This window comes from Ochlerotatus camptorhynchus, unplaced genomic scaffold, assembly GCF_037179485.1.
Source record: "Ochlerotatus camptorhynchus isolate MF236.1 unplaced genomic scaffold, CSIRO-AGI_Acam_v1.1 ptg000176l, whole genome shotgun sequence".
NCBI classification, from domain to species: Eukaryota; Metazoa; Arthropoda; class Insecta; order Diptera; family Culicidae; genus Ochlerotatus; species Ochlerotatus camptorhynchus.
In genome coordinates, this window is record NW_027040666.1 from 159,209 (window position 1) to 174,366 (window position 15,158).

The window sequence follows — 15,158 nt, forward strand, 5'->3', positions numbered from 1 at the left end:
CTTTACAAATTACTTCTTCAACATTTATCAGTTGAATAAACATAGGATTCATGAATAAATAAAAATAATTTCACTAAATCTTCGAAATTTATTCCGCAATGTATTCGGTTCATTACCCAAGCCTGATTTTCCTGGGGGGGGACGTGCTGTCAAATCAGCCTACTGATCATCTTGTATGAAACTGGTTCCAAACGTAAACAAACGCTGTAGGTTTCTTATGGCTCAATTTATCTCTAAAAACAGAAAAAACTTGTAGTATTTTATTTGTTTTTCCGTTTACCTAGTAGTTAGGGAATCCTCGCTTTCCACATACTCATATGCTCATTCCATATTCCATTTTATCTTATGAATAAATAGTTTTTATTTCCGCTTCATACATACATTTGCACATTCTAGCACCCCTTTGTCTATCATTTGTCGTATATTCATCGGTAATTTGCGTAAATTACATGCACCCTGGATCCGAGGGAGATTGTTCTGCATCGAATAGCACGCGCACGTTCATTCACTTATTGTCGGAAATTATTCTCTCCTAGGAATATTGTAAGTAAGCTTCCTTTCTCCGATTGAGGAAGGACCAAAGCAGGAACCGAGAAGAAGGAGCACTGACTGACTGCATAGTTGGTTTACTACATACTATTACTAGCAAGGCAGAAATCAGATGATTTGATTGGATTTGAAATAGAGTGGAGTTGGAACAAGAGTCTCTACTACGGGAACAGATTTACATCTACGGGAATTAAAGCTTGGAGATGGTAGAGATAGTGTTACTTTGTGATGCTTTGAGCTTGGTATTTTTATTTTTGTGAAAATTAATACGGAAAGGATGCCGCAAGGAAGACATTTGTTATTAGCTCTCGTTCTAATACCGGCTAACTACTACTTTAGGTCGATTGATCTTACCTTTTACAAACTTACTTAGTTTTTGCATGATTATAAATATCTTACCGGTGCACTTAAGGTGAGTCAAAAACTTTTTTGTTTCGTTTAACAACTATTTTAATAATTTAAAATAAAAATGTCATCAACACTTCGTAACCGATACGAATCAAACAAGATTGGAAAACTTATTCAACTCATAAGAACTGAACAAAATTTGTGTAGAGGAGTGTGATCAGGGAGTGCGAGGCAAGAAGAAAAGAAAACGCAATTTTCGTTTTTCAATAGTCATCCTTTTGGATGATAAATGCATTCACATTTTATATTTTTATTGATCCGTTTCGTCTATCGTTTACTTTTCAATAATAAAAAAAGATTATTTCTTAGCAGTAGTTTACTGTAAAAATGATATTTTTCTTCTCAGTACTTGTTCATCTACTACTTAGCAATACTATTCTGTTATTACTCTCTTCTGTACAGAAACAAAAATCTATAATACAATCTACTTATCAGTTAGAGTATAAATACGGCGTATGATACATAATACCATTTTTTTAGTCCATTCTTATTTTTGCGGTTAAAATTTTTTGCTTTAATTTGTGTGTGCCTTAAAACTGACTCGCATTTGAAACCTACACCAATACGAAGGGGGTTCGACTTTGTTTTTCATTCTTTCGTTGAAAACCATGTTCATTGACATTCAGTAGTCAATGGAAATGTTTTCCGATCCCGTTCGTTCGATTCTTGATACACGTATTCTAGAAAAGGAAACAAAATCAAAATAAATATTTGTCTGTTTCCGAAATCAATTGCTACCTAGAGAATCAATGTACAAGTTTTCCGTTTGTTCTGTCTTTAGCAATAAAGTTTACAGTACAAGCATTTTAATTGCAATTTCGTTCGATTGTGTTCTTGCGAAAGATCTCCGTCAATCAGTTAATTATTCAACGTGTTTTGCAACCGTGTGCACTTCTTTCATTCTTTCCTCTGATTGTTGATGTTGTGTTGCTTTCGGAATCGAACGGTAGGTAACCCTTCGGCGAGTGACGAGACGAATAAATGAAATTCATCGACATTAAAGATGGCCGTTGAGGTTATGTTCGATTCCGAAAAATGTTTTCATATTTATGTTTCGTTTTTGTCCTGCGGTGTGCGTGTATGTCAACGTGGCTGTGTATGCATGTATGTGTGAAAAGTGGGTGACACCGTGTGGCTGTTCATCAATAGGTGGGAAAATAATAAATTGGATTCGAAAAAATAAATCAAATTTATGCAGAAAATATGCGATAATTTAAATTAAACTCGACCTTTAATTTATGAATTTAAGACAAATGAAAAAATTGGATCTGATTTTTTCCTACTTACGATCCATAATCCGGAAAGTGCGTTCATGTTAATAATTAAAAATGTATAAACATGAATATTGAATACTTTTTGGTTCTCGTTCTCCGACAAACTGCCGCGGCGATGCGTGGTTATGTTCCCCAGAAGGTTCACCGAACGCCCTCTCCTGCGCTGGCACAGGGACTCACACGTGTGCTCCTCCTGATGATTGATGGCGGTTTTTCGTCTCTTCAATAATAGTTAACTTTTATCGATATCGAATTTAATATAATACTTTTTAATGCATTTATCGCTTGCAGTACAATGCTATCAATAATTCATAACAAATGGCAATCATTCATTAAATTCAATACTATACACACGCGCTCGTTGCAATGTTTCACAATTAAAAAAAAAATCTTGGTACGATGTTGTTGCCGTGGTTACAAAAAAAAAAAAGAATGGCATTGTAGACCGAACATTCACCATTTACCTCCAGCTGGGTCGAATTTTATCGGGTTACCTTGGTTGCAACTGCGTCAGCTGGCCAACCTCCAGTGCCCTCTTGGATCATGGCAATGGTCATCTGTTGCACACATACACACACACACAACCACGCATATACACATAAAACGAACTCTTGTTTTTTTGCGTTGAATAATTAAACGATTATCACTAGTTGCCGATTTTAATTAATTAATGACTCATAAAACCGGATGATACTTTTCGGTGAGTTGTTCTTTTTTGTAGTTTGATCCCATTCATGGGATATTCTTTTGTCTATGGTTGATTCAATCCAATAATTAGTTCGTTTTTTTTTTGTGTAAAACACTTGTCTCTGTTAAATTATGCTCATTTTACCCTTACAACTGGATCACAATAACGTTGTATTTCTGTTATCTTTCTTAACTATAATTCGATAGAGTCATGTTCCATACTTTTAGTCTCGTCTCGTCTTGATTGTTCCGCTTCGAGGAAGAGGGGTTGGCTAGCACACATGAGTTCCCGCCTCGTGTCATGAGTGTTTGAATGAGTGTGTGCCTCTTTTCCTCGGATATTTGTCTTTGCAGCTCTTTAACAATTTATTAGGTTTCATAAATTCGTTCATTTCTCACTTGCTTTGCTCAGTGTGCTTGTTCACCATCTTCGTCTTCATTTCTTCTTCTTCTTCATCTTCTTAAATGTGATGAAAGTATTCACTATAAAAGTTGGAAAGAAGTGATGAGGCAATGTTAGTTTCATATGCTTTTTTTCTACAGCCTAACATTCAGAACCATGAGTAACTTAAAGTTTCGATCTAAATTAGGAATACTATACCGAAAATATAATTTAATTTCGTTTTTTTTCATGATCACACCAATTACATAATGTACATAGAATAAAAAAAAATACCAACTTTAATAAACACTCATGAATGAACTGATAGGAAATAAAAAAACAAAATCCAACTTTAAGCATATGAAATCATACGATGCTCGCAAGACAAAACGAAAGACGATGCCACATTTAAAGATGTCCTCGAAAATAATAATATAACACTCAAAATGGTGAACAATCATGATGATCATGATGATAGTGCTGATGTGGCTTTGGAAGCGCTAGAACTTGTGTGTTGGTTAAAAGGAAGCTGTTGGTCTGTACCCGAGATTTTTCCGCTGCAGAAACAGGTGGATTTCGCGGAAGTTGGGTCGGCTATTTTCGTTGCGCTGCCAGCACTCACACATCAGGTCGTAGATCTCCCGCGGGCAACCAACCGGGATCGGAAGTTGGATCTGAAAGAGGAAAAGAGTGTACGAAAAAATAGTGTTACAAGTTTTCCAAATTTGTGGCACTGGAGGCTCTCGTTAAGGACTTGGGAAAACTACTGAATGAAGACACTAAGAACTCTAAGAAGACATTAACACAAATCATTGTTGGTGACACTTGTAGGTGTGCCAGTAAGCAACGGATGATGCTATATAACGTTGTAGTAGTACGTAAAGGGTGGAACGGTAAAAAATTGGTCAATCATGATTAAGTGCACACTGATTATGTTATTGTATAATTAATCAAACTTTATGTCTTTTTGAAGTTCAATTATTACAAAATACAGGAAAATTATTTGATTAGGCTTCCGATTTTCCAAATGCGAACTGTCGGGCTGTACGTTCCACACCTTCCATCACGACTTGCACGTTGTTTCCGTAGTGACAGGAAGCGAGGTCTAGCCAAAACAGCACGGAACAACTGTTTTTATTCAGAAAAGGCAACATTAGTTTTTACAAACATATCTTTTCATAAATATCTTGGTTGACCATGCCAGTTGTCACGAAAATTTTGCTTTTCAGCCCACAGGTGCAAATTATCTGCCTAACCAAGTATTTTTTCGGGAACTTTGACAACTTTTTCTGCTTAAACTTATCTTGAAGATTACCTTTTCTGGTAGCCATGTACACTCTTGACCTGGGAGCTGCTTGAAATTCACCTTGAAGTATATTTCATCGTTCATTATAACGCAATCAAATTTCTGACGCAATCAATTTGTGTGGGAATAATTTGGATTTATAGCTGTTCCTCTTGGTTTGATGCCATTTCGACAACTGAATGGAAAATGGCAAAAATAAAATATAGGTTACATTCCGAATGCACAGACCTGCACAATTAGTGGTGTTCATGTTTTTTAAATGCACGATTTAAACAAAATTGTCAAATTTGAGTCGACCAATTTTTTACCGTTCCACCTTTTAGGTTGTAAATAGATTGACTTTGGCTAGACCAGTGGTTAAGTGGTAATTGCGACTACTTTTTCAAACCCAGCTGTCGTTAGGATTTTTCTGAGGCAAGCAAATCTCTGGTTGCGTCTTCCTTCGGAAGGAAAGTACAGCCGTTGGTCCCATCCCATGTGTTGATGGGTTTGATAAGTGCCACGTGTGGAAGTCGATAAGTACCATGTGCAAATTGTGTATTGGCTAGAAAAACAGACTCTGTTTGGAATCAATCACACAATTGTCAAAGTATAAGTTCTTTGAAAATAGAAAAATCGCCCATGAATTTAGTGATTTTGAAATTTTTATTTGATGCCAAACGACTTAAAAATGTATGAAACATCGAGATGTAGTATTATCTTTATTTGATTTTGTCTAGGATCGTTTTTCATGAGTTATAGGAGAGATATGCAGATATAAATTGGCTTCTAAACACATCAAAACAAATGAAATGGAAAACAAGATATGTGGTAATCATATTATATTGGAGGAGTGTCCAGTGTCCAGTTTTTGAATGGGACCAAAACCCATTTTGCGACACATCAAGTCACATAGAATTCAAAAACCAGTTCAACGGTAGCCACTTAAGAGCCCAGGACAACAATAATAACATTCGGACATGTTCTGGGTATTCCCGGGGAAGTGGCCATCTTATGGCTTTGAGTAAAACTTATTCTGCGATATCTCAAATCTCATGCGTATTAAAAAAAATCTAGTTAAATGATAGTTATATCAAGTGCCAAGGACCACATTGATCACATCCGGGTTGTTCCGGGTACCCCCGATGCAGCATCTCAAATATTGGTTGTCATATCGAATCTTCAGGATCACATTGGCACCATCAGTTCGTATCATTGCTTCAAAATATGAACCTGTGCAAAAAGTGGTAAATATTGATTTGGTTTAGAGGTTACGCAAATGATTTGTAATTTTTACGAGAATTACTATGGAAGAATTTTAAGGTGATTCTTTGTAGAGTGCACAAATTACCGCCACGTTGGCTATACAACCACTTCCACTTTGAATTTGCAATCACACAAATCTCGGAAATCAATGCCCCATATCACCTGAAATTGCTACTTCATGTATGCTACAGTACATCAAACGTGGAGTAACAGTTTCATTGTGGTACGTGTCGTGGAAGCTGATATTTGTGCACTTCGACAGTGAGCATGCATAAGGGCCTATACGCGATGATCGATTCTCTTCGTCGATTTTCTCTTTTGTTAATAACTCGCTAGATTTAACGTTTCTCGGTGCGTTTGCTGTTGCTTTTGATAGCCAATACAACCTGTTACTACTCTGCATTGAACAAATTCTTGAAAATTGTTTCGCTTAGCTGTAGCAATGCAAAGAGAAAATCGATGAAGAGAATCGATCATCGCGTATTCGCCCTTATGAATGCTCACTGTCGACTTAAAGTTTCGAAGTGGTTACGAGAATTAGGATCTCACAGCGAAACACGTTAAAAGTCACTAATATCGCTGTAACTTTGTTTCTACATGCCCAAATGTAGAACAAAAATTAATTAGTTTGTTGCTATGCAATGTCCAAAAAATATGTTGTTGTTACGATGAGTTTTACAGTATATCAAAAAGAATAGAAATGCGACAAAATGACGAATGCATATGTGCAAGACACAAACGCCAATTTCATCACAACAACAATGAGCTAGTTGCTCATTGCCATGACAACCACAAATAATTTTTTTTTCAACGGTTGGACAACTACCACTAAGGTTAGAGCAATGTATTGTGGTTTCTATGACTATTTAGACTTTCTCAACGAAATGTGGAAGCTGCCTAAATCTTCTGTTGCTTTTGAAACTCTTACCATCTCAGCTTTTTTTGACGTTTTCGCGCGCAAACAGCTTCACCAGCTGGATTTGTTATGTAAACATGGGAACAGGGGGGTCAACAGTAAACTCACGGAAGAGGATTAACCAGCTGGTTTGGAACAAAGGAGCCAAAAGTAAACATCAGAAGAAATGTCATGGAAACCAGGCGTTATTTATGTTCCAAGGTGGGATTGGTGAGAGCGAAATCGAAAGCGAAATTTGAGAACGACGACATTAAAATCACTCATGTCAAAATAAAGAAAAACTTCGCAATAAGTGACATTAAATAATTTCCCATACTAGTTCAACGAAATCTCCATACAATGGCTTAAACGAGTTTGCTGAGTGAATGGATGTTATTTCTCCATATAAACTTTAAGCCGAAAGCGCCAGCTCTTGTTACATCCGAATAAGCTGAAATTTTCAGTGAGTGCTTTTCTCACCTAATGGCACAAATCTGGGGGTTGGCCCGTTGAAAAAAAATGATTAAAAAATCTTCCATATAAATGTGGGCCAGTCTGAGGCCTATGTTTAGCTGCTCAGTCCCAAGGTCACTACAATGTTAATCCGAAATCAGTCAGGAGTACAAATTAGCTCAAATCCCTTTAATTTTCGTGTATGTATTCCTAATGCCAGTTCGTATAGTACCATTCATATTCACCGTTCTAATTTAATCCTATACGTATGATCTTTCCGAGTCATTAACATATTTTTGTCAAAGATAGATGTGTTTGATGCGTCACATCATATGAATCAGTAAATATGATTCAGAACTGATTCTGAAGGAGCTGGTCCGAGATCCGTAAACGGCAATATGACTCTCGAAGAAACCTGAGATGAGCATTATTTGTTTGTCACATGAAAGTTTCCCTCCTGAAATTATTTTCTAGAACCGATTCTGGTGGACCCGGAATGAACTCATGATCGTTCTTTGATCTCCAATTTGTGGTGAGGCCTAAGATTAGCTAAATTCGCTTTCTTGAATCAAATCAAATTGAAACAGATCAGTCAGCAGTTAAATATCAAATCAATAGTAATATAAATAAACTCGGTCAACTGCATAAAATGTAATGCGTCAAAAAATATGTTGGAAAATAGAGGAAATGGATGTAATGTCGGTCCAAATGCCGCTAATTTGGGCTCATACATAAATTCTGCAATCGACTAAATTTTCAATAGCGACCAAAAATATCCATTAGTGCCGCCTCAATGGCGCGTTCATCTGGATAAAATTGATAAATAGCAGATTTTTAGCGATGGGTCTAATCTTAGATCCATAGACCAACATTAGAGTCATTTACCTTAGCTGGTAAAATAACTATTTTCTGTTTTGTCAAATATTTACCAAATATCAGACAACGACTCATTTCATTTACTTTTCTATCCCGTGTATTATATTTCCAGTGGATGCCATTAATAGTATCGTCATGGACATCTACAAAATTTAATGCACAGTCCAGTCCAGGCCTAGCCGCTATAGTGTTTGTTTCACATCCCTGATGTGCGGCAATCATTGACATTGACAAGAAAATGTAATTCTATCATTTTCCAGGATTCTTTCAAGTACTTGCTGTGTCCGTGTAGACTAAACTAGGCTTGTTACCGCCGATAATGACTTTAGCAGAGAAATCCAAAGTTGAATTGTGAAAGGGAATCGGGCTTACTTTGAACTCCGAAGGATGTTCTGCTCGAATAAAGCTTGTCGCCGCTCGAAGTTGACTAATTACAAAACGCTGAGTAAACCGATAGTGCTCTACGAGACCTGGGCATGACAATATGTTTACATCTTTCTGAAAGATATCAACAAATAAATGCAGGCAAATTTCTTCCTTTAAAACATTGCCGGGCAGTTGTAGATTTATTGCGTTTTTTAAATTGTATAACGCTTAAAAAAACCAAAGAATCTGCTTTTTCCTAGACCAGTAACATTCTATTCGCAACAACGAATAACCACGAATCAACAGCAAAAAAAAAAAATGATCAAAATTGCTCCGATGCCTGTTCGCTAGAGCACAAAACAATGTGGATTTGAATGTTTCACCTCACAAGAGCGGCACAATTTTTTTTATTGAGATAGCGACGCAAGACAGAATTCAATTTTCCCCTAATTTCTGGAAGGTTTCCCTCGTCCTTCGACATCGGCTGAATCGCACCCCTTGGCTCAAGCAGCGCGAAAGTATATCAGATTCAAATCAAATTTGTACGGGTTGTTTCCTTGTCAGAATGCGGTACATGGAAGCAGGTAGGATAAAATTCCATTCCCAGTTTATTATATCTTTCAAATCGAATGTTCCACCTATCAACAAAACAGGTGAGGGTGATGTTTTATCAATTGTGTTACCCGGGGCAGATCTTCCTGAGGGGGATGTTGTTTTTTTTATGGAGAATATTCCCGGAACGTGCAGGCTAATTTCATTCGCTTCCATAAGTAAAATAGCTTCTATTTATCCTATCAATGAAACGTAAAGTCCTTTAAAGTCGAAATAGACGCCTACGTGGCATTTGACCAATCAGGAAACATAAATCATCATGGCAAATTTCGCTTCTGTATAAAATATATATCTCCTCTCGAGACGGTCGTTGAGTTCATTTCCTTCAATTCGCACAACTTTGAAGTGCATTTCCCAATCCCAGTTCACTTTTTATCCTGGCCATTCCACAAATCATACCTACATGTTTCGACAGAACCGGTCGATAGCGGTGGCAAACCTTTTGAATCATAAGAGCTTCGATACTTTTAAGTGCTTGAAATTCTGGACTCTTCACGTCCTTTTAAAGAGCGACGGTGGAGGAGAGCTAAAAAGTTAGAAAGTGTGACTTTTCTTCCGTTTTTCACATCCAATCTCCCGTTTTAGTTTGACACCTTCCCTGTTGTGTGGCAAAGAAGGAATCAAATTTAGGCCCTAAAACTGTATAGGACACATTTGGAAGAGAAAAAAAAAATGTGCACGAGAAAGTGGAACGAGCCCTTCGAGCACATCATTTGGGACAAGAAGTAGGTACTTCCTGCCACACGGAGCTCTTCGGACGGTAGAGTCTCGTTTAAACTTCGTGCATCCCATGCGCACCCCTCATCGCTTACTCTACCGATCCCTTTTGCATGGTTCGGGTGTAGAGCTAAGTGCAAAGCCCGCTAGAGGATACTTCATTTTCATTCAGGCGGAAATTCGATGCTCGTTAGGCGAAGAAAAGTGGCAACGACGATGACATTCATGATGTTGATGATGATGATGATTCTGGCGGTGGTGACAACGACTACGACGGCGCCTCAAGTGGATGGCAAGCATGAGGTACCTAGCCAACAAATGAAATGAATTCAAATTAAGCAAGCGAAATCGAAACATTTGGGTGGAAATGAAATGTAAATGCAAACCCGTGTCCAAGAAAGATGGAGTTGGAATATTAAGTATTCGCTAAGAAAAGCCTGGTTCATGACTGGGAGTTTTTATTCGGCGGACTAACGGAGTTAGATAACTTTGCCTACGTAATCAACAGAAAAGTATGATCCGAAAGGGATCAAAGATGTAAAAATTTAAATTTGGGTGCTCTTATTGCATAAATTTAATGCAATGAGTTTGTCGTCCTTTTCTTTTGATAAAATCTCTTCCGATATATTAGCTTCACAATTGCAACTCCAAATCGATAAAAATCAAATAGCTATGTAGGTTTGTAGCTGTCAATAATTATTCTTTGCGCCAGAAATAAGAGTTCACTCATCGAAAAGTTTTGAGTAGAACGATTATCGATTATCGATGAAGCCTCTACTTTGGTCTGTAAACTAAATGTTTAGAGAAAAAAGTAGTCTTAATCTTTTTGGCTGTGTAAAAATTGGATAACATGCTTTAATTGGCAACTGCATCAAAGAGTGAGTTGCACTATTTATTTACTCGTATTGTTTTATAAATATTATCCTTCTTTTCTTGATTAAAGAAAAAAAAAACAATAAATCTTAAATCCAACCAGTCAGGAAGTGGAGAGCATGAGCATGAGCATTGACGACCATACATTTCAGTAGTTGCTACTCCGTGATTGACCAGATTTAGCGAATTTTGCACAAAGAACCATATGAATGGGGCTTGGGGCTAGCAATCCATTCTCAGTGTACGAAATCCGGAGAATCCATATTTTTGAGGTAAATAACGGTGCCGGCTACGTCCTTACGGTCATCGGGGAGGGAAAGGATTGTTATTTAAACAACCGTTGCTACTAAAGACCGAGTATACCTCTGCATCTCCATGGTTGTCACGGGGTAGATTTCTCCTTGATTTAGCGTGACATAATTAATATATGGGCACTAATTGCAACAACCGAACTACAAAATTGAACTGGTTACAGTTACAGTCTGTTATACACAGTACAGTTATACTTACAGATATAAATTCTTAAATCCAAACAGTCAGGAAGTGGACGATACTAAGTAGCCCACACATGATGAGTATAAGGGTAGGACAACTTAACAACCGACTGCTCTTTCGATCAGTATGGAGGACTCCATTAACTATTCATTTGGAAAAGTAAGAAGAACAACTTTGTCGAAGACCACAAATCGATTCGACTTCTATGCAAAAAGTTTATTTGTTTTAACTTTAGGCCTACACAGTCGTTCAGACCAATATAAATTTGATTTACTCAAAAGCAAGTTGAATTTTCCTGACTTTTCCAGGCAAACCTTTTCGAATATGATAAAAAAACGATAGACTGAGTAAAATATTCATGGATTTTCCTCATGTTCGAAAAGTTTTCCTGGTTTTCCACGGCTTTTGTCCTGAAAATTCAACTCACTTGTGAGTTAATCAAGTATATTGATTTGAATCGGAGTCAGCAGACATATGTAGATTCAAAGTCGGAGTCAGAAAATTTTCTCTTAATTTTAGATAAATGCAAATTTTCAAAATGATTGGACGAAAATGTAATTTAGTGATGGTGGAAATTTGTCATAAAATTATATACTTTTAACAATGCAAGACACGTTGATGCTGACAGGAGTTCAATATACAAATAGATATTTTCAATTGTATCATGTTGCTAATATCCCTATTATTAAATTACTTGCACTTTCTCCATAAGTTTGTTTTGCTGTAGCTATTGTGTTACTTGATTACTGTTTAACATTTATGAACTGAAATGTGCCAAATTGTAGCAGGATGTCATTGAAACTTTCTTAAAGGATTTTCACATCCTTTCTAAATGAATGATCCTCATCTTCTTCTAGTTTGTACTACAGTGGGTCAGGAGTGAAATCTAGCAGGATGAAAATAATAACACTCTACTTAATTGGTGACATTGTCAACCAATTTAGTAGAGTGTTATTAATGATGGCAGCTGAGGATGACCAAAGCAATTTGTTACAGATAATGGCACGTGCTGTCACTCAGTTGTGCATAATAATTTATATGTTATTTTTTAATCACAGTTCATCCAAGACTCTTCAATATGATGCATTAGTTTGTATTTTACGTTTAAACAATCTTAAAGTACAGGCAAATGTTTTGTACCGAAATTTGTGCTGCAATTGTGCTTTGAATGCTGTTCTGACAATCCCTTTTGATTCCCGGTATGACCTTAACCACGCGTGATCTATTTTTCAGTACGAGTGCCAAGCAGCACCTATCCATCAAAATAGGTGGCTGCAATTTGATTGAGACTGAAATAAGTTACATACAAGTAACCACAACTATTTAATGACACATGTGCTGCAAGGGGTGATGAGTCAGGTTTTGTTCACGCGAGTATGGAGTATTCATAAAAGAAAAGGTATCGCAAACCGGTTTGATCATGCAATGTTTGAGCTTGGCTCTCTGATTAGAGTGAATAATCGGGACTGCTGATGAAAGTGCCAGCCAATCAAAAATTGAAATATTATGGAAGAAAAGTTAACCATACCTAATTATTGAGCGACTGCTAGAATTGTCTGTAGGGAATATGAATGGAATGGTGGTCTTTCATATCGAGAAGTTGGTGATTATCATTCGGGACCAGGAATGGTGCACGTGAGGAATATTTTGTTCTGTTTTAAATTTATGGCGTCGGTATCATTGGTGCTCAGCACGGAAAACAAATCAAGGAAAAATAAAATAAGCTATATAGTTATGCTCTACCCACGATGGCCAACCAACCGATTGTGGACTTGATGCTGACACAACGCTAACCCTGTACCCGAATCCGCGCGTTAACCAAATCACGAGAAACGCGAAAACCAAACAACCAAAATCTGCAATACTCACACTTGGTGACAACAACAACCAACCGCATGGGACTTGGACAGACCCATGCTTACATAGCAGCACACTTTGGACACCGAGTAAATTGATGATCAGCACGACAGGACCCAGGAAGAAAACCAGTTGGAGAACGCAGTCTTATTCAGGTTTTAGTTTAATTCAATTGTAGTTGACTATTTGCGTTTTTGTGAATAGAAATTGTACTTAGATGTAAAATTAGTGATGAATATAAATGTTTCTTTCAAGCATGAACAGGCACTCATTGAAACTATGTTTGCTACTGGTTTGCAGCAAGTTAACCGGTATGTGAATGCGAACGGCAAACTTCTCAACCTTGTGTTTGTCAGTCTTCCTGAGCGAATAGACCTTATTGAACCCACCACGCCTCTGTTGATCGTTCACAATCACTCCGTGCCTTTTATATTGCAGTTCGATGATAGTATCGATAATCTTGAGTCGGACGATAATCTTTGCTACGATCTCCGCTCGTGTAATTTTGGCCAGTTGAAACGGCTCTGGCTGCCATTGACTGGGATTCTTTATTGCTTGCTGGACCATTGGATGGAATATTATCAGCATTCTATGACAAGCTTTACGCAGTGCTTAACGACTATGGTCCTCGGAAAAGACGACCGTTCAATTCAGTTTCCAGTAAGCCATGGTGGACCTCCGAACTACGGCATCTTCGTAATATCCTAAGAAAAGCACGATACCGTTTTTTTGCTTTTGAAGTTTGAGAACGACCGTGATTACCTTCGCGAAGTAGAGCTGCAGTACAAAAAAGTTTTATTATCCACCTATGATAACTACTTATTCAGGATCCAGGACAGCGTAAAACAAAACTCATCGTGCTTCTGGGATTTTGTGAAGAAACGGCAAGCATCCACTCGAATCCCATGCAACGTTAGCTTTAACTATGCCCCGGCTAATACAAATATGGATGCTGCAAACCTTTTCGCCAGCGTATTTAGTAAAGTGTCACCTGTACCAAGGCACGACTGTTTTACTCACATTCTTTTGCACAACATCAACCTACACGTTTTTCAGTTCTTCGCAAAAGCTGTAGCAGAAGTCATCGATGAACTTGACATCAAAAAAGGAGCTGAAACGGACGGTATATCACCCCTGTTGCTGAAAAGCTGTTCCAGTTCGCTACCAATTGCTCGCTTATTCAACCAATCGCTTCATGAAAGACCTTTCCGACGGCTTGGAAAGCTGCTTACATCGTTTCTATTTACAAGTCTGGCAAATGTAATCAGGTGACAGATTATCGCGGCGTAGCTATACTTTGATGACTCAGCAAAGTGTTTGAAAGACTGGTGCACAACGTTATATGCAACGTGGCGTCTCCCATCATATATGATGGGATCTTCATTCCTTTATTTAACGTCGGTCTCTATTCCGCAATTTAGTGCCAATTACCGACGGACATCGATTGCTATCCATTGACGGCAATCGAATGTGCAGGAAGGCAGCTTCCACACCTGCGTAGGATATCGCACCCATTCAACACACATGGGCCGGGACCAACGGCTTTACTTCCCTTCCGAAGGAAGACGTGACCAGATATTTTTATGCCTCAGAAAAATCCCACCGACCTCGGCTGGGATTGAACCCAGACCCATTGGGGTGTTAAAAAGCAGTCACGCTTACCACTACACCACCGGCGCCGGCATATATGATGGGATGGTCAACATGGCTTTATGAAGCATAGTTCTACAACAACGAACCTTATGTGTTACGTCATCGGACTGTCCCGCAAAGTAGAAGAGAGGCAGTAGACGTGGTGTATGTTGTCATTGCGAAAGCAAGGAGCTCGTTGAGCTAAACCTGTAGCCCACTAAGTGAAAGACTTTCGTTAGTTGGGCTGAGCTGTCAAGCTGAAAATTGGTTGAGGGATACACCGATTGTCTATTATCATCACAATCCTTTAACAACTATCCAAATTGTTCATACATGAGCCCCTCAAAAAAGAAATAGCGCTGTCAAAAATGACGATTGACTCCGATTTAGGAGGGCTACAGGCCAACTAACTGGAGCCCAACTAAAACGTAACCCACCTAAACATAGCCCAACGAGCGAAATTTGACTGTAGTAGTAATAGGTATCTAGCAGGAGATGGTGATACACGTATGCAAAAAAAGTTTATAACGG

General features: G+C 38.0%; 1 protein-coding gene across 3 annotated transcripts in view; it reads right to left on the reverse strand.

The window, feature by feature from the left end:
• Nucleotides 1-1,048: 1,048 nt before the first annotated feature.
• Nucleotides 1,049-15,158, reverse strand: part of Ddr (discoidin domain-containing receptor 2) — an 819,413-nt gene continuing 805,303 nt past the window's right edge. For 2 of the 3 annotated variants that reach the window (XM_065222576.1, XM_065222577.1), the window contains one exon: nucleotides 1,049-3,974. In XM_065222576.1, coding sequence (XP_065078648.1) covers nucleotides 3,819-3,974 — 156 coding nt within the window. In that variant the 3' untranslated portion in view covers nucleotides 1,049-3,818. The remainder of the gene's footprint in view (nucleotides 3,975-15,158) is intronic. The other variant, XM_065222578.1, reaches the window with a different exon arrangement.